At 38.2% G+C, this 22,639-nt stretch overlaps 1 protein-coding gene across 2 annotated transcripts; it reads left to right on the top strand.

The window, feature by feature from the left end:
• Nucleotides 1-939: 939 nt before the first annotated feature.
• LOC114364469 (fork head domain transcription factor slp1) lies at nucleotides 940-22,381 on the top strand. 2 transcript variants are annotated; one of them, XM_028320637.1, is made up of 4 exons: nucleotides 940-1,277; nucleotides 7,886-8,117; nucleotides 8,462-8,531; nucleotides 21,474-22,381. In XM_028320637.1, the coding sequence occupies exons 1-4, from the start codon at nucleotides 991-993 to the stop codon at nucleotides 21,536-21,538; spliced, it is 654 nt and encodes a 217-aa protein (XP_028176438.1). In that variant the 5' UTR covers nucleotides 940-990; the 3' UTR covers nucleotides 21,539-22,381. The 2 variants fall into 2 exon arrangements, with proteins under 2 accessions (XP_028176438.1, XP_028176437.1); XM_028320636.1 differs by having other exon boundaries at nucleotides 8,462-8,537.
• Nucleotides 22,382-22,639: the final 258 nt, after the last annotated feature.

Genomic DNA, 22,639 nt, shown 5'->3' with positions numbered 1-22,639 from the left:
CTCCAAGGTTTTCCACAATGCACTTGAACTCGTACTAGTCTTAGAAACCAAAGGTTTTATTTTATTTTCAGATCAAGTCACCTCGAAATAGCACAATGACTTCTATGATTACAACAGTCGATTTCTTTGGAGTAAAATGAAAAAAGATAAATAAATAATCTTTACTCATTTGATGAAATATTTTGATCAAAATTAAAACAAACTTTTGGAAGAGGTTGCATGACAAAATGAATTTTACATTCAACTGTGCGTGTTCGTGGAAAGATTGAAAAGTATCGGGAATTTCATGTAAATCTGTGGGTCTAGACAAAGTGCAAATTATAATCGCAAACCAGTCGCAAAGTGGTCGAAAAGCTCCTTTTTTGTATGGAGTTTTGACGGATTCGATTTTCGATTCGATCAAAAAGTGCGTTTTGTCTAGGGGGGCTGCATCGATAAATGATTTGTAGCAAGAAATATTTTATGACAAAAGTTTCATTCAAAAACCATTCCATGATATTCCTTCGTGATTAATTGCCGGTGAAAGATAATATTTATGCCTTTTGGTTCAAAGTATGTTTTCAATAACAACACAGTAACAATTTAGTAGCAGTTATATTTCGATATTTCAAGAATTAAACAATGAGGATTATGAAGAATATCTCTTTCTTTCAGCCCTTAGCATTGTAACTTCTAAATTCTCTACCAAATTCTCTTTGAAAGAAACCTTCCTGCACCTGGCTGCACCATCGGCACCTCACATGCATAAAACCTTTTTGCTTCTCAATCCAAGTTCCAAAATATTCCAATGTTTTTAATTTTAAAATGTTGAACACCTATACGACCTTACCCCATGACACACGATCAACCTCTTTTGCACTATTTAATAAAAAAGATAGAGCGGTACGCGATATCACTGGCTGGCACTACAGCGCGGCGCGCGTTCCCGATTCAAACGCGCCCAGTGCACCATCGACAGCGGACTGTCAAAACGTCATTGCACCCGTCAAAATGTCCGCGCCTGACAGGTCCAAGTGGAGGAGAAGAAAGTCTTCAAAATCCCCAGCGGAGGACGATAATGACTGCGCGAGCCTCGCGTGGCTCCTGAACTTTAGGTTGGACGAGTTTGTGAACGTGAAGGTGCCTGATGATGAGCCGGCGAAGAAGGAGCCGAAGATCATGGTGCCCGACGGCCCGCCCGCTCCGAGGAAGCCACTTTACACCTACCCTGAGCTGATTGAGCGCGCCCTGAGGGAAAAGGGCGAGCTCACCGTATCAGCCATTTACCAGTGGATCTCGTGAGTTTTGTGGTTTTTAATTTAAACAAGTTTATACATTGTGATTGGTAGATTACTAAACTGGAAGTAGAATAAGAATGATCTAGATTTGTTGATGAAATCTAGGTGGTTATGAAACATCAACCTAATCTTGTTGGTTGCTCATTATTGATGAAAAATGAAAACAACTGTGTAATATTATCAGTATCCTATTAAAAATAAATAACTCGTATGTATGACAAAGAATGTAAAAGCTTCAAATTGCGTAATATTACCATGAGGTAATCTGTATGAACAGATTGCGGCAAATCGTGCGTTATGAATTCACAATATTACCTATATTTAATTTTACAAGTTCCTTTCAACATGGAGCCTGTCCTATTAAATCCAATGCTGCTCATAGCAAACCAAGCTAAGAACCACTGAAAACATTAAAGGTTTCCAACAATTGAATAATAATTAAATTCCGATGGGAACCCAAGTGGATTTATTATGTTGTATTCTCTTCAAGATTTTCTGACCACAATAGCTTTTTCGATACGATTGTTATAATAGAAATAAGTATTCTCCGCTCAGCTTAATTACAGAGATCGGTATATCGGCGAACAAAGGGCCACAATCAATCAACTCAAACTGGAAAATATCGTTCATTACAATAACAATAAGGTACGGTCAGTGAAGTAGACCACAGTGTGCCCTTCAGAAGCTTTTAGAGTAAATAAGATCTATTCGGGCTCTTCCATACTAAGAAAAACTAGAAATATGTCCAGGTAAAGAATATTTACTCATGATTCATGTTCAGATTTATTTATTAGTTCACCAAAGTAAGTTCCAGTAGTATCAAAGTGTTTTTTAATTTATTTTTATCCAATTTTAAGTATTGGGTTACCTACTTTTATGGGGACACGATTACATTAGTGATTTTACTCTGCATGTTTATTTATTGTCCATTATTGTTTGGCAAAGGTTCTCACCAAGATAATGTTTTGGTAGATAGCTAGGTGTTTGTGCGTCTATGTTCGTGGAATCGATAGACAAACATCATTTTAGAATATTCTCTACGAAACGCAAATATAGCAGTCGAGCTACATTACGGAGTTTGTGACGTATACACGTAAAACTCGATTAGTAATACAGTTCTGATGTTAAAGTCTATCTTAAATTAAGGATGGGTTGCACCATCTTACTTTAACTATAAAAAAACGTCTGAAATCTTTCAAACTCCATACAAAAACATCGGTTATCGTTATAGTTACGGGCTACGGCTCATCAATCTGGGCGGTGTCCAAACCTCTGAGTCAAGTGAATCATCTGATTCATCTTCTAGCAAGAACCAATCTAGCAAGAACTCTGCTTCTAAAACTGTGAAGTAATCTGGCTGCGGCGGCTCTAAGTCCAGTACCGAGAAGAACAACTCAAAACAGTCTTCTAACAATTTATTATTAAGTACATTTGACTCGATGAACCAAAGCATCGAAAGAAAATTAAAAAGCGAACCGTAGAAACATCTTAGTTATTAACCTAATGTCAAGGCGAAATGAAAATATTTCCAATAGCAAACTCTTTGCCGACGGTACAAAGAACGTACAATAGCATTTTCCGTGGCCATATCGAATTATGGCCACAAAGCATTCGGATATTGTGTGCCGGTGTCATTTGTCGATGGATGCTTTGTGTGGTGTAATTAGAGAATGTGAACCTCTTTTGTGGGGTAAGCGACTTGTTTCATTGCTTAATTTGGGGGATTGGTTCAAAGGGCGTGAGGAAAGGGTTAGCAGGTTTCTTGGTCAAAAATGTGATTTGGACAAACAATAGAATATAACTTTTCTGATAGGCCAAGCTCTGATGGAGTTAGAATGCTATAAGAATGAGAGTTTTTAAAAAAAATTGGTAAAAAATCTTGTTTATGTTGATCATAAGCGTGACTCTAGGACCTGTATGAATATTCGTTCGTTCGTTCGTTTCAGCCGAAAGACGTCCACTGCTGAACAAAGGCCTCCCCCAAGGTTTTCCACAATGAACGGTCCTGCGCTGCCCGCATCCAGGCTCTTCCCGCGACCTTTACCAGATCGTCGGTCCACCTAGTAGGAGGCCTGCCCACGCTACATCTTCCAGCCCGTGGTCGCCACTCGAGAACTTTCCTGCCCCAACGGCCATCGTCTCTACGAGCTATGTGCCCCGCCCACTGCCACTTGATTTTAGCAATTCTGCGAGCTATGTCGGTTACTTTGGTTCTCCTGCGGATCTCCTCGAATGTTTTTAATTGAGAATGTTTAAGAATGTTTTCATCAGTTCTTAAAATCAGTTCAAGGTAAAATAACAATTTGAATTAAATTGCTTTCAGTTCCAACTTAGCTATATTTCAAAAGTGTGTCAAGGATTTTTAAAACTTTAAAAATTTACCCTTGAATATCTTGATTAAGATACTTGATTGAGCTAATTTATAGTAATTGTTGCACTTGTTTACAGTGGCAACACTGTGCCACATAATGAATTAATGTGCAAATTTCCCACGGCCTAGGGACTTAAAATTGCAACAGTTAATTAAGTACGTGCAATTAGGTTAATTAGTAAACATTTTCAAGGACAATCAGTGAACTACAATAACGACAATATAAAATGTTTGATTATGTATAGGGCGAGTTTGAGCTTTGTTTGTAAATTTATAGAGCATTAGCTGCTTATACATAACTAGCTTTCCGCCCGCGGCTTCGCCCGCGTGGAATTTTTCGGTTTTTTATATGACCTATGACACTCAGCAATAATGTGGCTTTCTATTGGTGAAAGGAATTTTTAAAATCGGTTCAATAGATTCAATTTACGATTTGTATTGAATCATCGTTATCAATCAGTTGCATAATGTTTGCTGTTACCAGTTACAGAGTGTAGTACGGTGAAAGTCAAAAATTTCGTGATACACATTGGCCAAAAAGTTGACAACACAAGAGGTTGTATTATGAACTTTTTGGTTACTTTGGGAACTTTTTGGGTTCGCTGACTGTACAAAGATTGTTTTATGAATCTTGGCAGCGAACTACCGTGCACTAATCGTCCAACCTCTTCAAACGGTTCGTTTACAAAGGACGTGTTATCGGAGTGTCAACAGCGGGATTGCGATGGTTATCGCTGCGTGAACGCAGGGGCCGGTTATTAATTCATTATCGGTGCTCGTTACACGCATTAGCGCGTTTGATTAGCACTAGTTTGAAGGGGAAAAGAAAGTGAGTTGGATTTAAATTATCTGGAAAGCTGACAAGGCAGTGTGTGAACCTTAATTTCGAACTCCTCCTATGTTCTTCTGATTAATTTCGTTGCGGGTCCAATGACAGTTTAACTTTCCCCCGGGACAAACTTGACCTTCATTGGTTGGGTTTTTGTGGCGGTCAAGCTGTAGATCCTGGCTACACAGGAGTTGCAGTGGTGGGAACGAGAGGTGGGAATAGTTCCGAAGGCAGTGTGTCAGCAGCCAGAGATATCATAAATTTGTCAGGACTCCCCAAACGGTCTGACCAGGTTCAAGTTCAAGCGTTTATTTGCCAAGGGTGGCAATATTATAATAGGATCATGTGTTTAGTCTGCTAGACGTGCAAAAATTACACAATAATTCAATTTATTAAATGATGGGGAAAACAGGGTGGGGAGAGTAGACCAAATCTGTTATCTGATAAAATAGAGAGCGTCGTGCTCCTGCAGTGGAGATTAAATCACCTGATGATGATGACACCTAAAGTCCGATTTTTAATTCGACGGAATTCTGACAGCTGTCATTTTTTGACAATTTATATGTAATAAGCCTTTTTTGCTTTGAATTATTAATAAATAATATGTAATGAAATTTCATCAAGTACAACTTACAAGAAAGAACTATTGTTTGTATTGTGAAGTCAATGTACACTAATTATTATGTACATTTTAGAGATTAAATAGAAAAAAACGTGTTTTTAACACAGAAAAACAACATATTAACATAAACGAACATATGTATTGATCATCAATCATCATTGTCGTCATCATAATCAACTTGGATTATAAAATTGGCATCTTGTTAAATTGATTATTTTATGAAGCTAAGATTTTATTAACAAAAGGATTTTCATAAAAAAGGTTTGTAACCCATGGATTATTGGCCAGGGAGTCCAGTAATTGAAAAATAATTTCCAAACTTCCAAAATATGATAATAAAAAATTCAAATAACCATTTTGAAATTATCAGTACATTTTTAAACCTTAGTTTTTTAAGTGAAACCTTAAATTCAAGAAAGGATTATTTTTTAATTTGTGAAAATGCTCTCCATTCTTAGTGGGAATGTTTCAATGTTGACAACACTTATGAAATGTCAAAATTCCGTCGAATTAAAAATCAGAGTATAGTTGAAATCTCTTTAATTTGTATCCAAATATATAGAAAATTACAAGTATTATCACATTTCCTTCTATAAGTAAACAATTATCTAATCAATACGGTATTGAACTGAACCAAATAACCAAACAAACAACAAACGAACGAAAACGTGTACAAACGAAACGCCAATAAATACCCAAATTAGGTAACGATAACCAATCACAACAAAAAGTAGCAATAACAAACCGGCGCTCGCCCCAAGCATCGAACAGGTGATAACGGGTAATCGCCCCAATTAAATGACGTAGGATACCTCTGCTACTCCGCTTGGGGTGGCCATGCTTTGGGATATACGAATAAACATACGATTTTTTAAACTTGCAAATATGTTGTTTGTAGCAGTGTAATTTTTGAGTATCATTACTGATTATAATAACGTCTCAATTTTTACATTTATAGGGTAGAAAAAATTAACAAACAGGTTGTCATGCGTCTAAAAGCAACTACTGAGTTTGACTAGTCATGTTCCCCAAGATTGAATCATTCGATTCAATTATCGATTTTAGACGACGCGTCTACTTATTTGTCTAAAATCAACGATAGGACGTATCGTGGTGCGCATTATAAACTAGAGATACCAACAAGCTCAAATTCTTCAATTACAGCGGCCCAGACAAGTTGCTCGCTTTTAGGGGTGATCTAGCTTGGTTGGAGTACAAAATCAATGGCCCAATCGAGAGACCAAGTACAGTTTTGCCTGATAACCTCCTCCTGTATCCAACTATGTATCCAAGACCGGTTTTGATTGCCTTGCTAATCTAACCTAGGAATCATGATGACGCATGCCATGCGCTATGCATCATGCAAAGGCCTTCACTGGTTGGGTTTTTATTGGCGGTCAAGCTGTAAATCCTGGCTACATAGGAATTGCAGCGGTGGGAACGAGAGGTGGGAATAGTCCCGTAACCTAACCTAGGACTGTCTCCAACTATGATGTAAATATTGTCACCATAACCCTGACGCGTGATCGTCGCGGTCGGGCGCGCATCGATCCCCCGTGCCAGCCGGAGACGCGCCCGCGGCCTGCTACAGTCCTACAGTACGCCACAAAATCGTACGCAGATGTTGGGGGAGCCCCCACTTGTCTTAGTTTTTGTTGCTGAAGACAAGATTGAGGATTCAATATCTTTGAAGTCTGGCTGGTACACCGAAACATTGTCATGGCAGATGCCAGCGGATTTTATGTTTATATCTCTTTTCAGTCTAAAATATTGGTTGGTGGTTTGATACAGCCTGTTCTGGCTGTACTGGACTACAACTCCACTTTGAAGTATTGGATATGGATTACGTACATAAAAATAGAAATAAATATGTATCTAACCCAGTAGTTTACTTTGGCAAGGTCAGCGGGATAGGTTAAAACATTTAAGTATTTTTTTATTTTTAACTCAACGCCTTTTCACATGCCCACAATCTTTTATAGAAAAAAATCCAGAGGACACGCGTCAAAAGAACTGTTATGGTCATTTTACACCCTCTGTTGAAGTGAAGCCAAGTAAAGTGACTGTTTGTTTTTTCAGCTTCTAAAAACACGAGAAGGTGTTTCAATAAGTTTGTTGGCGTTATTGTTTTCTCGTGAAATGAAAAACAAAACGGTGTGAAACCTCGAAACTTTTTTGTGGAAGGGTAACAAGCTGTACCTACCTTTTGTTCTTAAAATAGTTGACCCTCTTTACCTGTCTGCTTTATTTTTGTAATTACTGAACAATTAAAAATGTAAACCCTTTTCCTAAAAAATAAACTGTGCTACTACATTTTTAGGGTTCTATTAAATGTCTACTTATATCTGTATGATGAAAAGAGACAATGGTTTTAGTAAAATCTGTATAATGAATAAGATAGAAAATGTTCTTACTAAGTAGTATTAGGTGTATAAAAAATAATTCAAGGGCTTCTTAATCCAATTAGGATCCAGTAATGCAGGATCCCGCAAAACTGGACTATCATCTGAATAAATTTAATGTGTTTGAAATTTATTTATAAAAGCGAAAGGTTGATAAGACTGATTGACTCACTCACTCATCGCATCACAAGTGCTAGGAGTCTCAAATTTTGCATGGGGGATTCCTTTTAGAACGTAGCTGCTTACTAAGAACGGATTTTACGAAACTCTACCCCTAACGGGGTAAAACGGGATCCACGCGTACGAAGTCGCGGGCGGCCGCTAGTAGTTTTCTAAGGGAAATAATGTACAATAAGTATGTAATAAAACTCCGTCTTGTTTCAGTGATCGTTTCCCATACTACAAAGCGAACGACGAGCGCTGGAAGAACTCCGTCCGGCACAACCTGTCCATCAACCCCCACTTTCGGAAGGGTGCGCGCGCCCCCCAGGGGGCCGGCCACCTCTGGTCCCTTGCGGCTAATGCGATAGACCTCCTGCCTCTGAGGAACTGCACCTTCGAGGAGGAGAGGACGATTGAGGGCGCTCAAGAGGCGAGGATCATCGCATGTCCAAAGGTAGATAAAGAATACTCGTTTTTCCATCATCTCTTTGAACCGTTTGTAAGAAATAAAAGGAATCCAAAACATTACTAGTAGTTCATTTTAGTCTCTTCTCTTTCAGTAGACAATAATTTAGATCATACTTCCACCACCCATCCAGACCAGACTGATGATAAATGTTTTTTGGGGACTAAGAATGATGTTTTGACAGCCAAGGTTTTCTTTATCATTATCATCATTCGTCGTCTACTGCTGAGTATGGGTCTTCCCTAATGATTTCTATATTGACCGGTTGGTAGAGGCCTGCATCCAGCGTCTTCCTGCTACCTTTATATTTGAGAATATTTTATCGTTTTCAGGTGATCGTGCTAGACGAGGCGGCCATCGCGGCAGCCAGCATCATCCCCGACCAAGACTTCTTCACAGGAGGTACAAGTAAGTCTGCATTATTTTGTAAACCTCAAAGCAAAAGTCTTAAGGCGATTAGAGTCCTCAATGACCTTGGGCGTTTGACCTTCACGCCGCGAGCAACACCCGCGTACCCCGCACCAAAAANTGGACTGTACTATACAATAAACATGACAGTCAATTTGACAACCTTTGTCGGAAACATTATTCAATGAAAATATTGTCCGAACCCTTAGTATTTCTCTTCGACAAATACTTTAACACATTGTGAACCACTTTTCTTTCACGACTATAAAAATATTTTAGCAATTTAATTCATAAAACCAATTGCGCACACGTAAAATAAAGTTTGTTTACACTTTGACAGCAATAGACTGACATGCAAGGTGACATGTCAATGAAGTTTTCAGTTACTGTTGCCATTAAAAGAAATTAGTACCATTAGTTTTCCGCAACATGGCGAGGGTTTTTATGTTCCTGGTCAGGCTATAAAAGTGTAAACGCTTTTCTTAAAAAATAAACTGTGTACTACATTTTTAGTGTTCTATTAGATGTCTACTTATTTCTGTTTGATGAAAAGAGACAATGTTTTAGTAAAATCTGTATAACGAATAAGATAGAACTCTTACTGCGTAACTTAACCTAATAATATTAGGTGAATAGAAAATAATTCAATAAGGGCTTGTTCCCACAGCAATCCAATGAGGATCCCGCAAAACTGAATTAGGTACTGTCGTGTCACATTATAATGTTTTTGAAATAGTTTCCTAAAGGAAAGATTGAAAAATAAGTATGTAATAAAACTCCGTCTTGTTTCAGTGATCGTTTCCCATACTACAAAGCGAACGACGAGCGCTGGAAGAACTCCGTTCGGCACAACCTGTCCATCAACCCCCACTTTCGGAAGGGTGCGCGCGCCCCCCAGGGGGCCGGCCACCTCTGGTCCCTTGCGGCTAATGCGATAGACCTCCTGCCTCTGAGGAACTGCACCTTCGAGGAGGAGAGGACGATTGAGGGCGCTCAAGAGGCGAGGATCATCGCATGTCCAAAGGTAGATAATTATTGTATCCTTTGTTGCTAACACTCCCCTTTGATCCATTTGTAAAAAATAAAAGGAGCCCTAAAAATTTAGTTTTAGCCCATTTTTGTGCCTTATTTTTAGCAGACCATTTACTTACACCATTGCATCCGTCCAGACCAAAATAACATTTTTTTTTGCAACTAAGTAATACTTATGATGTTTTGATAAAAAAAGGTTTTCTTTTTTATCATCATCATTATCATTTCAGCCACAGGACGTCGACTCAACACGACATAGGCCTCCCCCAATGATTTCCACATCGCCCGGTTGGTAGCGGCCTGCATCCAGCGCCTTCCTGCTACCTTTCATATAACAATAATTTTATAATTTTCAGGTGATCGTGCTTGATGAGGCGGCCATCGCGGCAGCCAGCATCATCCCCGACCAAGACTTCTTTACAGGAGGTACAAGTAAGTCTGCATTGTTTTGTAAACCTCAAAGCAAACGTTTTAATTTAATGATACTTTATCTTTAGTCTAATTATCTCGTGTCATTTATGCAGCGCAAAAGACGCCNGACACCCTAACTTATAGGACGGTGACTATGGACAATCTGTTTGTACACTGAATAATTGTAATAAAAACATTGTGATTTTAGAGTTTTATCCAGTAATTTTATTTTTAAGAAGTTGATGTAAAATGCCCGTAGAAAGATATGGAATTCTGTATAATTTTAAAATTCAATCCATAAAGGCAACTTAGCAAGTTATACAACACTGGCAAAAAATGTTGTGTGATCTTATTTTTTTTATTTATTTTTAAACTACAATCTGCAGACTCTAGGTCTGCACTATTTTTAACCGATTTTAAGTTTAAACATTTTTGAATTTAACATAATATTTTGCTCCTCAGGTGGTTACAAAGATGGTGATGTGGATGTGGGGATGTGGATTTTTGTTCCATTTGTGATGTTATAACTAGTGAGTTACAACTTTTATGGAATTTAAATATCAACTCTAATGTCTAGTGATGCCTCACTTATTCATCCACGATAAAACTGATTCCTGCCTCAAATTATGTCGCAGCTTTGAACTTATCTATCATACTAAATGTTCATGTACACAGGAATGTAAAAAAAAAAGTGAAAATCCCTAAAAAGCAGTCATCCGACGATCACTTTGCGGCACTCTTTGCCGGCATCGGGATACAAAACACAAACAGAGAATAAACCGCAACTCACCGGAACAGATTACCGTTTCTTTTTTATTTCCTTTATAATTGTTCGCTTGAAGCGAAGTTTTAACTCCTTTCGCTGAACGCATTACTGCCAATGACCGGTGTTGCGGAGAGCGGTCTAACTTTGGATAGGGCAGTTAAATCCAAAGAGTGACTGAGTTTCTTGCGCTGCTTCTTTTCAGCACTGGCCCATTTATTGTCCCGAAGCAGTGGTAAGGTTAATACTGGGACGTGTAAAAGTGTTTTTTAAAAGATTATTTGCAAAAATAAATTAGTTTGATGAGTTTTTATGAGTTTTATTATATGCTGACTGATACAAAACTAAAAATAATGTAATAAATTAATACTTGGGATATGACAAGGGACATGAGGCAGATAGGTAGGTATTGTGGTACTATGTTATTATGGTACAAACTTTTTAGCTATTGCCATGTGACTATTCAAAATTATTTATTCATATCAAATCCTAGTTCCAAGTTATAATCTGTCTGTAAATATCTGCAAATAAATACGAGTATTCTGGTGACGACGATCTGGTGAAAGTCGCGGGTAGAACCTGGATGCGGGCAGCGTAGGACCGGTCATTATGGAAATCCTTGGGGAAGGCCTTTGTCCAGCAGTGGACGTCATTTGGCTGAAACGAACGATCGTAATGAGGGCTATCGTTTTAGCGCTCATCAGTTAGCGCCACTGTAATGTAAGGTCCTGTCACTTGCTAGTAGCGAAGACAGTGGCGCCAACTTGTGAGCGCTAAAGTGGTAGGAGGACTATTGCATTTTTTTATTTATTTATTTATTTATTTAAACTTTTATGCCAAAATAAATGTGTACATTCTCGACTTTAGGTTGAGCAGAAATAAAAATTTGTTTGGCGGTAAATTTGCACTCATCAAGATGGCGCCACTGTAGAGTAAGGTCCTGTCAATCGCCAGGAGTGCCAACTGTTAAGTATAAAAACGATAGCCCTCATTAACGTATTCATTATTTATTATCAAGCCATCTTTACCACTTCGAGTGAAATGGACACTTTTTTTAAAGTGTGTCTGATATTTATGCCATATCAACTTTTCTACACCCGCGGAACCAAATGTAATCCTGTAGGTAGTTCTTTTTGAAGTATAAAATTGCAGCGGAGTTTCTTTGTCCGTTGACCAGTGGCTTTGAATTTTTTACTATCAAATCCACAGAGACTGGAGTATTACGGCTGTAATTTCGAGTATTACCGCTGTAATTTCTTCCCATTCACGGATCAAGGTACTCTTTGTGAGTGGGATTGTCTGAAGAGGGAGTCAAGATGAGCCTTTTTTTGTTCGGATATTCGATGTTGCTTTCTGAATGGAATGATGGTATCATCTTGTGTCTGTTACAAATGTTTAATTATTTCTTCTTTCTTGCAACGCACATTAAAAAGGACTAAATGTTGCTATATGTAAAGACAATTAAACAACACAAGCTTGGTTTAGTTTAGGACTAAACGCTGTATTAGAATTATTTATGTTTATTGTGCACCACACCATGTAGGTTTCAACTAGGTACACTATTTTATGGGGGGATACGATAATAGTTTCTTTTACATCGGTACTGGTTCTGTATTAATGTTTGTTTGAAAAGCTAAGATGCTCCAAATACGAAATGCATAAATTAAAGATAACGTCACACAATAAAGGCAAACGACTTGAACTAAACTAATTCAGGCAGTTCCCGTAAAATGCGGTTTCGTGCGAACTGGAGTTAGCGCACTAACTAGATCACCCGACTTCGCCCGAGATCGACTCCAACTTGCAGCAATTGGTGCAAATTGCTCGGTTCAGTATTATCGGTGTTCCTAACACGTTCATGCTAATGCAAGGAACTTGATGCTTTGGAGTTGGGAGTTGGCGTATTTGGATGATTTCAAGAAAGCTTATGATAACCGTTTTAACGTGATATCATGATTGGTACAGCTTCGTGGTCTATTCGGCCTCATTTTACTTGGTCTGAGATCGATAGAGTAAAATGAACACTAATGCTGCTTCGCTGCTTCTTCTCAGCACTGGCCCATTTTTTGTCCCGAAGCAGTGGTAGGGTTCAAAAGTGTTTTTTAAAAGCCTATTTGCAAAAAAATAATGTTACCAGTCTGGCTTCATACTGAAGAGGAAAAATTCGGTCTGATTGGCCTATCTCCGACGCTCATGGCGGCTTATTACACCAACACATTACAATGAAAGTGTATGCAACAAAAAAGTAATTATACATCTTCTATATATATATATATATAAATGAAACCCGTTTTCCGTTGTCACGACATAACATAAAAACGGCTTGACCGATTTGCCTGATTTTTTTTTGTAGTTTTCTAATACTCTGTACAAGGTTTTTACGGAAATAAATATAAAGAAAATCTCTACACTAAGGCGGTACGAAGTTCGCCGGGTCAGCTAGTAGGATATAATATCATAGGTTAATGTGTTGCTAGTGACTATGAGCTGTGAGCTTGGCGCGAAAACTAAGGCTGGGTTGCACCACTGTTCGACTTTACACCGGTTATCGTTAAAGTTACAGGTAAAGTTTAATGGTGCTACTCAGCCTAAGTATCAGGTGCATCTTATAAAAATACAATACAATACAACCACAACATAAAAATATATTTAAATATCATCTACAAGACCATCTTTTTTCCGACTGAAAAATGATCTGCTTCTGCATTTCTTAAAGACTCATTTATGGGCCTATAACCCAAGGCCTCTTAAGTTTTCCACCTCATTCCCTAATGTCAAATCGCTAAGCCGTCAACATTTACGTAAACAGCCGGCGATGTAAATAAACAGCCAAACTCGCGTTATTATTTACAAGCCTCGCCTGCTCCATTGAACATTGCGACCTGCAATTTTCCTTGAGCCATTTCCTTTTGGGGATATAGGGTGTTGCAGGAGTGGAATAAAAATATAAGTCTTAATTTAGTATTACCTATATTTTGTTGTTAGTATGACTGCATTGAAAGAAACGAACTTTTAAGATATGGTGACAAAAATAAACATGTAAAGTGAGCGAGTTTCAGTGAGGTGTTTTCCATTCGAGAAATCATCTAAGTATCTACTCCATCAATTTTAAATTTAAAAAGCTGTTTTACAAGTCCCACTTTAACCTTACCATTGCTTCGGAACAATAAAGTGCTGAGATGAAGCAGAAGCGGAAGTCAGTCACTATCATCATCATAGATATTTTCGTTATCGAGACATCTTTCATTAGTTCTGCATCAGATATGGCTGACCTGCTACTACATAATGTTTTCATTTTATTTTGACCATAACTTTGATCGCCGGCATAATATTATAACCTCGTTCCGGATTAAATCCCAGGTTCTAGTCGATCTTTCTATAGCTCATAGTCTGTAAATTAACTTTACTATTTTTCATCATCATCACATCCTTATCATCAGGTCATTTGTATTTGTTTACTGTGTAATTAAGAGGCAAATGGAGAACACTGACCTTTTATAATAAAGAGTTAGATATTCTTCAGCAAAGATCTTGTTGCAGCAATCAATGCGATCGACAACACCCTCTAAGCGGACAAATTGAGAGCAATGAAGTCGAAGCGTCGCTCTTCAATCATTCAACTTAACGACAATACTGGGGTGGGAGGCGTGGAGTACGCAGGAATGGATACGGTATTTTGCTGATAAAATACTACCTATCTAGTTTATTCCTTAGAAAGAGGTCGATTTCATGGAAGACTTTCTTTGACTTCTTATTTTTATAAAGCGAAAGCAGCAATCTGAAATTAGAATTTGACAACTATCGCAATAATTCAAAATGTTATAAATTTTTCAAAAGAGATTTAAATACTTGAAAGAATTGACTGCCTCTTGCAAGACTTGAGCCTTTGTATGCAGTCCACTATTAAAATGTAAACCTTCTCTAAGAAGAAACGCCACATAGAGCTCGCTGTTACAATCTTCCACATTTTTCCTCTAGCCACTGGCAACTAACTTCTTAAGATCGTTGACCCATAGGATAGGAAGATAGAGCGTACCTAATCGACGCAATTGCCGTGACCTCTATCTCTAAATCTTTTTTTTTATCCACAACGAGGAACCTCTTCACCTGACGGAAAGTGATGATTAGGTCGAAAGGGAAAACGAGCTTCACTGGGAATTCACAACTACAGAGTAGTTAACTGGCTGTCTTTACTGTCTTACCTCTAACTGGAACACAACAGTGCTATGTTAACATTGTTGTTATAGCGACAGTGTTAGGGTCTTAACGAATATTAGTATAAATGAATAGCGGACTGTATAAAAATAGGTGCTGTAATTCTCGCCAGCCTAATTACAGGAAATTATCTAGGACTACGCGGTAATCGTGCGTTGACGGTGGTGTCCAAAGGCGAGTGTGTGAACCGAGCGCCGCCGATTATGACGCTGTCGGCCCGAGGTGACGTTAGTCATCGTACGCCGCCCGCACGTCTCCTCCCGCGCGTTGTTGGCTTCCCAACAGACTTAGGTAAGATTATGCCATATCTATTTTCCTTCTTAGCTCCCCACGCAAGATTCACAGGACTATAACAACGTAATAGTGTAGGAGCGGGACTAATGGCCGATCCTAAACAATTTGGCCGCCGCTTTTTATACAAAGCTTTTCCCGATCACTGTTTGTTGACTGAGTGGGGTCAGCTAAGTTAATAGATACTTGTTTCCATTTACGACTTGAGTAGTGACTTATCCTGACGTCATGTTCTTAGTAAATGTTTTATTTCACTCGCTTACACGAGTATAACTAAGTAGCAGATGATGATCATAGGCCATGGCCATGGCTTTTCTTTAACACCTTTGCTGCGGCAGTAACTTTCTAATACTTTCCATTCCTTCGGTACAAGGTCAATAAACCTGGTATTAAAACTTACATTGCGGCGGCACAAGGCTTAAAGACCTTGTAATATTTAAGATATATTAATTTTATTTTTGGCTTCATGTTAATAGATATTGTGTTTTTTTTCTTTGAATATTAATAATAATGCATTTATTGACATACACCTGAAGGCGTTCGTGAATAACTTGTTTAGTATAAAAATTATAGCTATATTCAAAATACAAGGCTTATGCACCCTGTGCCGCACTGAAGTAGGGAAGTCTGGTGGGTATTCTAGGGATGTGAAATACAAATATCGATAGTTTAAATTAAGTTTTAATAAAAATTTAAAAAAGTAACAAACAAAGATGTTTTAATAATTTAGTCTAAATATTTTACAAATAAGACATACGTGCATAAATACTTAAATAAGCTATATTTAAAGAAAACATATTATTTAATAACATTTAGTTACAACTTCAAATGTTTGTCACGAAAAACATTATTTAAATTAGCAATAAATCGTGTAGCAAATTAAATTATAATCAATTTGCAGTTTTGATTTTGTTTGTTTCTCTTGACGCCATGTCGACATGTGCGTTTCTTACGAATGCGAGGCAACACTGGCTGCACGAAGCTAGCGTGGGGTGCGGTACCAGGTGCGCAGGGTACAAGGTGCTTCGACCTGGTTTCGCATTGTGAAGACATTTTATTACTTCCGTGCGGTACCAGGTCTAAAAACCTGGTATTAAGGTAGGTACATCATTGGATTCTATTTTAAGAATACATCATAGATATATATTCATCACTTTCCTACACCGGACCCAATTGAAGTTATGCCTTTCGCACGACAAGGAAGACTATAATTTTCTTAGCCGCACGGTAAGCGAGACGTACACAAGGTCTATAGACCTGGTTTCGCACTCAACGTGTTAAAAAAGACCGATATTGATGTCTGCCAATCAGCTTCATTTCATCAGCATCCCGAGGTGGACCGACGACATCATAAAGATAGCAAGAAGGCGTTGGACGCAGGCTGCTACCAACCGGGCAGCATGGAAAGCGTTGGAGGAGGCCTATGTTCAGCAGTGGACGTCCTATGGCTGAGATGATGATGAATCCGTTTCATTTGCACAGATAGGTAAAAATATTAACAAAAATAAGTACCTAGGCTTTTTGGCCGCAAGATACGATCTAAAGTGACATAATCTCGCCGCACTCGACTATTGTGTTGAACCTACTCATAACACAAGCATATTTAGCTCAGTACGAGAGGTTAACGGGACAAAAATTCTTTAAAAACAATTAAAACTTTGAATTGATTCAATCGTCTGCGTCTAATATACATATAACTCAAAGGTGACTGACACAGTGATCTATCAACGCCCAAACCACTGGACGAATCGAGCTGAAAGGCATTCAGGTAGATGTTATGACGTAGGCATCCGCTAAGAAAGAATTTTACGAAACTCCACCCCTAAGGGGATAAAACGGGATCCACGCGTACGAAGTCGCGGGCGGCCGCTAGTTATTCATAAAAACCATTCATAGTCGTACATTTTATTACCAAAACAATGTTTTCACAAATAATTGTAAATCTGTCGATTTCCCCGATACCGTTGACGCTGACCAACGTCTGACATCAAAGGCATAGTGTCGCCGCGCGGCTTTTGTCGCTCCAGTAATAATAAATGGCGGCTTTGTGGGCCGACTGGACGCTTTAACGAGACATACAATAACCTTTGAATGGTCGGAGTAACTCGCATTAAGGTGGGCGAGTTTGATGCTGAAAGTGTTTTTTTGAATAGCTACTGTGATGAAATTTTCGCTAAAACGAAATAATCAGGAATGAAATCTGATGTCTAAGCAATAGACCTTAAAAAAATATTATTTCAATTTCAAAGATCACTTTTAAAGTGACCTTGTCTTTTCCATTTTCGTAGAGATAGAGCTTTGTCTGGCGTACCTCACTGCGGCATAACTTTACAAAATAGTATAATTAAATAGTGTAACTAACATTAAAGTATCTTACGTTTTTTTACCCTGTACAAAGATGACGGTAGAGACAAACCCTGATGGTAGAGTCAATTTATAATCGTAAAAAATCATGAAACCTTTTTTACTCGCTCTAAATGGATCGAATATGATGTCCTTACCGAGAATAGAGTCCCCCGAGCTTTGCTAGTCACACGGATTGCTATCGACAAAACGGCCGCAACACGTCAGTTACGTTCGCAAATTTGTACGGAATCGGTTTCCAAATTAATTGACGAATTCACAACCCTTTACCATCCGGCATTTTAATTATTGAAAGCCTCACAATGACACCCCAACCGATCGGCAATATTAACTCACAACGATACCTGTACCAGCTGTATAAACCGATCCTAACCTTAATGTTGATCTGCGGTTACAATCTCGGTTTTAACAGAAACGCCTTCACCAAATTCGTTATCCGAATATACTCAGTTTTCCTCATCGTCATCATCAGTTACGCCAACATGACTTGCTGTCCAGCTCAAGAGATATCCTTTATTTGGCCGTTGATGGAATACGTCGTATACGTCATGATAATGTTGTTCTACAAAAGCCGAATGCCAGTTTACTTTCGCAAGCTCGTCGAGATTGACACGTTTTTGCGTATTAACAATCGCCACTACTACAAAACTCGGACGAAAATTTACGGTCTAATCATCACGATGTTCTGCATTCGATTTGCTTTCGTCACTGGGTACTGTTTATTACACTCTTGCTATTCTTCGGCGATTATGTTTGGTGTATTCGAGTTCTCGATGGTAGCTTTAGATATTAATCGGATCTGGAGATTCTGTATCTTTGAGGAGATCTGGTACAGACTCAAATTGTTGAGGATGAGGATACGAGAGTCCCCTGAGGAGAACTATTATTTGTACGTGAAAGATAACAAGATGTTGAAGGAAAATAAGATGAGGTTTGCCTTGTATCTGTACCAACGAATTGCAGATCTGCTGGATTTGATTTCGCCTGAACTGAACGCATCGGTAAGTTGTGTTACTAACGTGATCTTCTTTATTATTTTAAAAGCTGTGCACATGGCTTTGTAAGAGTCTAAGGCCTCCACAGACCAAACGCAGGGCAGTAGCAGCGCAGTTTGAATGTTGTAATATAAGAAACTCTTTGAAGAGTGTAACACCAAATTTTAACGCGGGCCCGCGCTCCAATCGCGCTGCACTGCAACTGCCGAACTACAAACAAGGCGAGCGCGGGCCCGCGCTGTTGTATTACTATGGCGGCCATATTAGCATGACACACCGGACGCAGGGCGGTAGCAGCGCGTTGAAAGCGGTTTTCGAATATTTAAATTTTTGACAACCGCCCGCGTTGCAACTGCTTTGAAACTGCTGTACTTTCAGTATGCCTCAGCCGCACTGCAACTGACCCGCACTGCTTCTGACCCGCGTTTGGTCTATGAAAGCCTTTAATCATTTCTCAAAACATCAATCATTAAAATCAATTCATTTCCGATCGAACAAAATTATAAATGATACGTAAGTAATTGTATTTTAGACGGTAACAACCAGTATTGTTAATAGCATATTTTTTGTTGTAGCTGTTCATGGGTGTGATCTGCAGTGTACCAAAGAATATCATCAACATATACCGCATCTTGTTGGTAGTTGACGATAATGTAAGAGTGTTTTACTTTATGCAATAAGAAAACATACAATGAAATTGAATTGTAGTATTTTTCTCAATTCCAGATACCAGCCGAGTCTCTCGGGATCACGGTGTTCCAAATATTCCAGACGTCAATTTTCATATTCACTCCCTGCATCGTCGTTGAGATGTACCAGTCTGAGGTTGAGAAGATCAGAATGTTCTTGATGCACCAACTAGTGCATGAAGAAGGTAGGTACTTAAATTTATGGATTAAAGGAGAAATTTTGGACAGAAAATTCCGTAACTCAATAATATTTTTTGTATTTTCCAGATCTCGAAACCAGAAGAGACATCCAGATATTCCTTCAGTACACCAGTATAAGAACTTTTCGCTACAAAATATGGCGCATCATACCCATGGACTTGAGCCTGCCTCTACAGCTCATGAACATTTGCACCACTTACGTTATTGTTATAGTTAATTTTACTAAAGTTTTTGACTAAGTAGCAAAAGGAGAAAATGCCTATCTAATTGTTGTAACCAGCACCAGATGTTGCCCCGAAGTGGTGGTAGGGCAAGCTATATTTGGAACTTGTAATAGCGCTTTTTAAATTTGAAAAATGACTTTATGAGTTTTAATTGTGCTCGAGGTATTTTCTTTAATAATTTGAAAATAATTCAAAGATCCATCATCATCATTTCAGCCATAGGACGTCCACTGCTGAACATTGGCCTTTCCCAATGATTTGCATGTTGACCGATTGGTAACGGCCTGCATCCAACGCCTTTGCAGTTTTCTTTAGAATATTAATTGAGAGATTAACTACCATAATTAATCATAATTCGATCGCTCAACTTCAACGACTTAAACTTCAGTTAACTTACTAAATAAGTTTGGCCTTAGATGTTCCTAAGAAATAATTTTCAATTGTTCTCCAAAATATGTTTTATTGGAAATATAACCGCAAACCATTGAAGTGTATCACAAAGATGGAGGTTATCGTTAATCCGATGTTCAGTGGATCCATCACACGACATCAAAGGCTGACAGCTTGTTAACAGCGGTAACTTTTTATTGTGCCGTTTGCCTTGGATTTGTGTTTGTGGTTTGAAAATAGACGGTTGGGTTTTAGAAGGACGGAAGTATACAAGTATTGTGGGTTTAGCTGCATCAATTATTCATCATATTATTATCTACTTATAAAAATTAATATTTTAATTATAAATATTTATTGTATTTTTTTGTAAGTAAATTATTGCCAAAATGGAAATTTATTTATTTATTTATTTATTTATTTATTCATTTGCAATAACATATTCAGCACATACAGGTATACATGCATTCATACATTGACCCTGTAAGGGTGTAGCAAAGTTACATTTACTTATTTAATACTAGTTAACATCTACGAATTAAATTAACATTTACGAATACATTAACAATTACGAATGCTTAATGGTAATAATTAGCCTTAATAATAATTACATTATTTTATTGTACAATTATACATATAGTAAATTATATTATTATATTATTTATTATTATGAGTTGGATATTGCACTATATTACATTTTACTTTGTTGATGATATTGACACATTCTCTTTCATTTTTTTAAGGGTTAGGTCACTCATGTAATCGTCAACACTGTAGTAACTTTTATCAAATAATAGGGATCTCAATTTAAATTTGAATGTATTTGTTTTTGTTTCAGTTTTTAGGTANTAGCTCGCAGAATTGCTAAAACCAAGTGGCAGTGGGCGGGGCACATAGCTCGTAGAGACGATGGCCGTTGGGGCAGAAAAGTTCTCGAGTGGCGACCACGGGCTGGAAGACGTAGCGTGGGCAGGCCTCCTACTAGGTGGACCGACGATCTCGTAAAGGTCGCGGGAAGAGCCTGGATGCGGGCAGCGCAGGACCGTGCATTGTGGAAAGCCTTGGAGGAGGCCTTTGTCCAGCAGTGGACGTCATTTGGCTGAAACGAACGAACGAACGAACGATGAACTTCATTAAGCTGTCTGTAAGAGCGCTTTCACATTAGGGCGTCAGTAGCGCGACTGCAGCGCGGCAGCGGCGTTTTTATAATGTAAAGGCATGCATCCGCTGTCACATAGTATAAAATTTTCTACATCGCACGTTTGTCGCGCTGCTAAATCGCCTATTTAGCGCGCTAAACGCAGTCCTTTACAGGAGTGTTTTTTAATGCGGTTTGCTTCTACAATTCCTATTCCATCTTCCAGTGTTCCTAAACCCGGTATCGACGGAGCAGGTGGTGCGCGAGTGCGGGCTCATCACGGCGGACTAGCGCCATCTAGCTGCCGTGCCGTAGCTTGTAGAGACAACCCTGCGTTGCAATTACGAAGGTAATCTAAGCGAATATGACTCAAATTTAAAGGGCTTTTATTAGGTGCATTGACTAGCAAACAATTTTAAGTATGAAGGTAATTTGCAAGTGAATAAGATTCAAATTCAAACATCTTTAAATTAGGCATTTGGGAATTACTACATTTAAAGAGAAATCAAAACGGGACTTAACTATTATAGTCATAATCAATTGGCAAATAAAGGAAAGGCTTTCTATAAGTATGTAGAAGATTGTTGAAATGGGTCAGTAAGAATAATACAATACATTTGTTTTTAAATTAATAACGCTATAAATAATAAGCACAAATGGTATAGGAATTGGTTCAGGATTTAAAAGAATCCATATTAGAATTTAACCTACGATTTAATTTAGGTAATTCATATATTTTTCTGCTAGTTCTGTTCCTATACAATAAACTCATTTGCCTAAAACAGTGGTTCTTAACCTTTAAGTCACGAGGGACCGTTTTACCAAATTTCTGTCTTGTCAGGGACCACTTTTTTTTTCAAAATCCTATGAAAGTGGATGTCGATTTATCGCCTACTGTGCGCCGTTTGCATTGTGTTGACTCGACTCATCACGTCACGTCACTTGTTTATTACGATGTCTTCGTGGACCACTTGGAATGCCTCCAGGGACCACCAGTGGTCCGCGGACCACCGGTTAAGAACCACTGGCCTAAAACATGGTGATGTAAGGGTTGTCTCTAAAAGTTTATAGAATAATAGCAATTAAATATAACATTACATTTATTAGAATAATTTTAGTGATCTCACTATACAAGCTAGCATGTATGTATTCATAAGATTTGTGTATTTGATATTAAATGTATGAAACTTATTTGCTTAGTTTAATTTAAGATTTTTAGTTAGTGACTAACCTTTCAGTACGCCTAACTCATGCCTAATATTTTTCTGGTATAACCTGGTAAGGGTGGATTCGACCTAACAAGAGTAAATATTAATCTCAGAATAAATCGTCAGTTTTGACATATTTCTCATACTGAAACTGTCAATGTGCCAGTTATTATACCAGGAGTTA

The sequence above is a fragment of the Ostrinia furnacalis genome, unplaced genomic scaffold, assembly GCF_004193835.3.
Source record: "Ostrinia furnacalis isolate ACB-3 unplaced genomic scaffold, ASM419383v2 OfSCF7437, whole genome shotgun sequence".
Taxonomy (NCBI): domain Eukaryota; kingdom Metazoa; phylum Arthropoda; class Insecta; order Lepidoptera; family Crambidae; genus Ostrinia; species Ostrinia furnacalis.
Note: the sequence above shows the minus strand (reverse complement) of the source record. Positions and strands in the feature narration are given on the sequence as shown.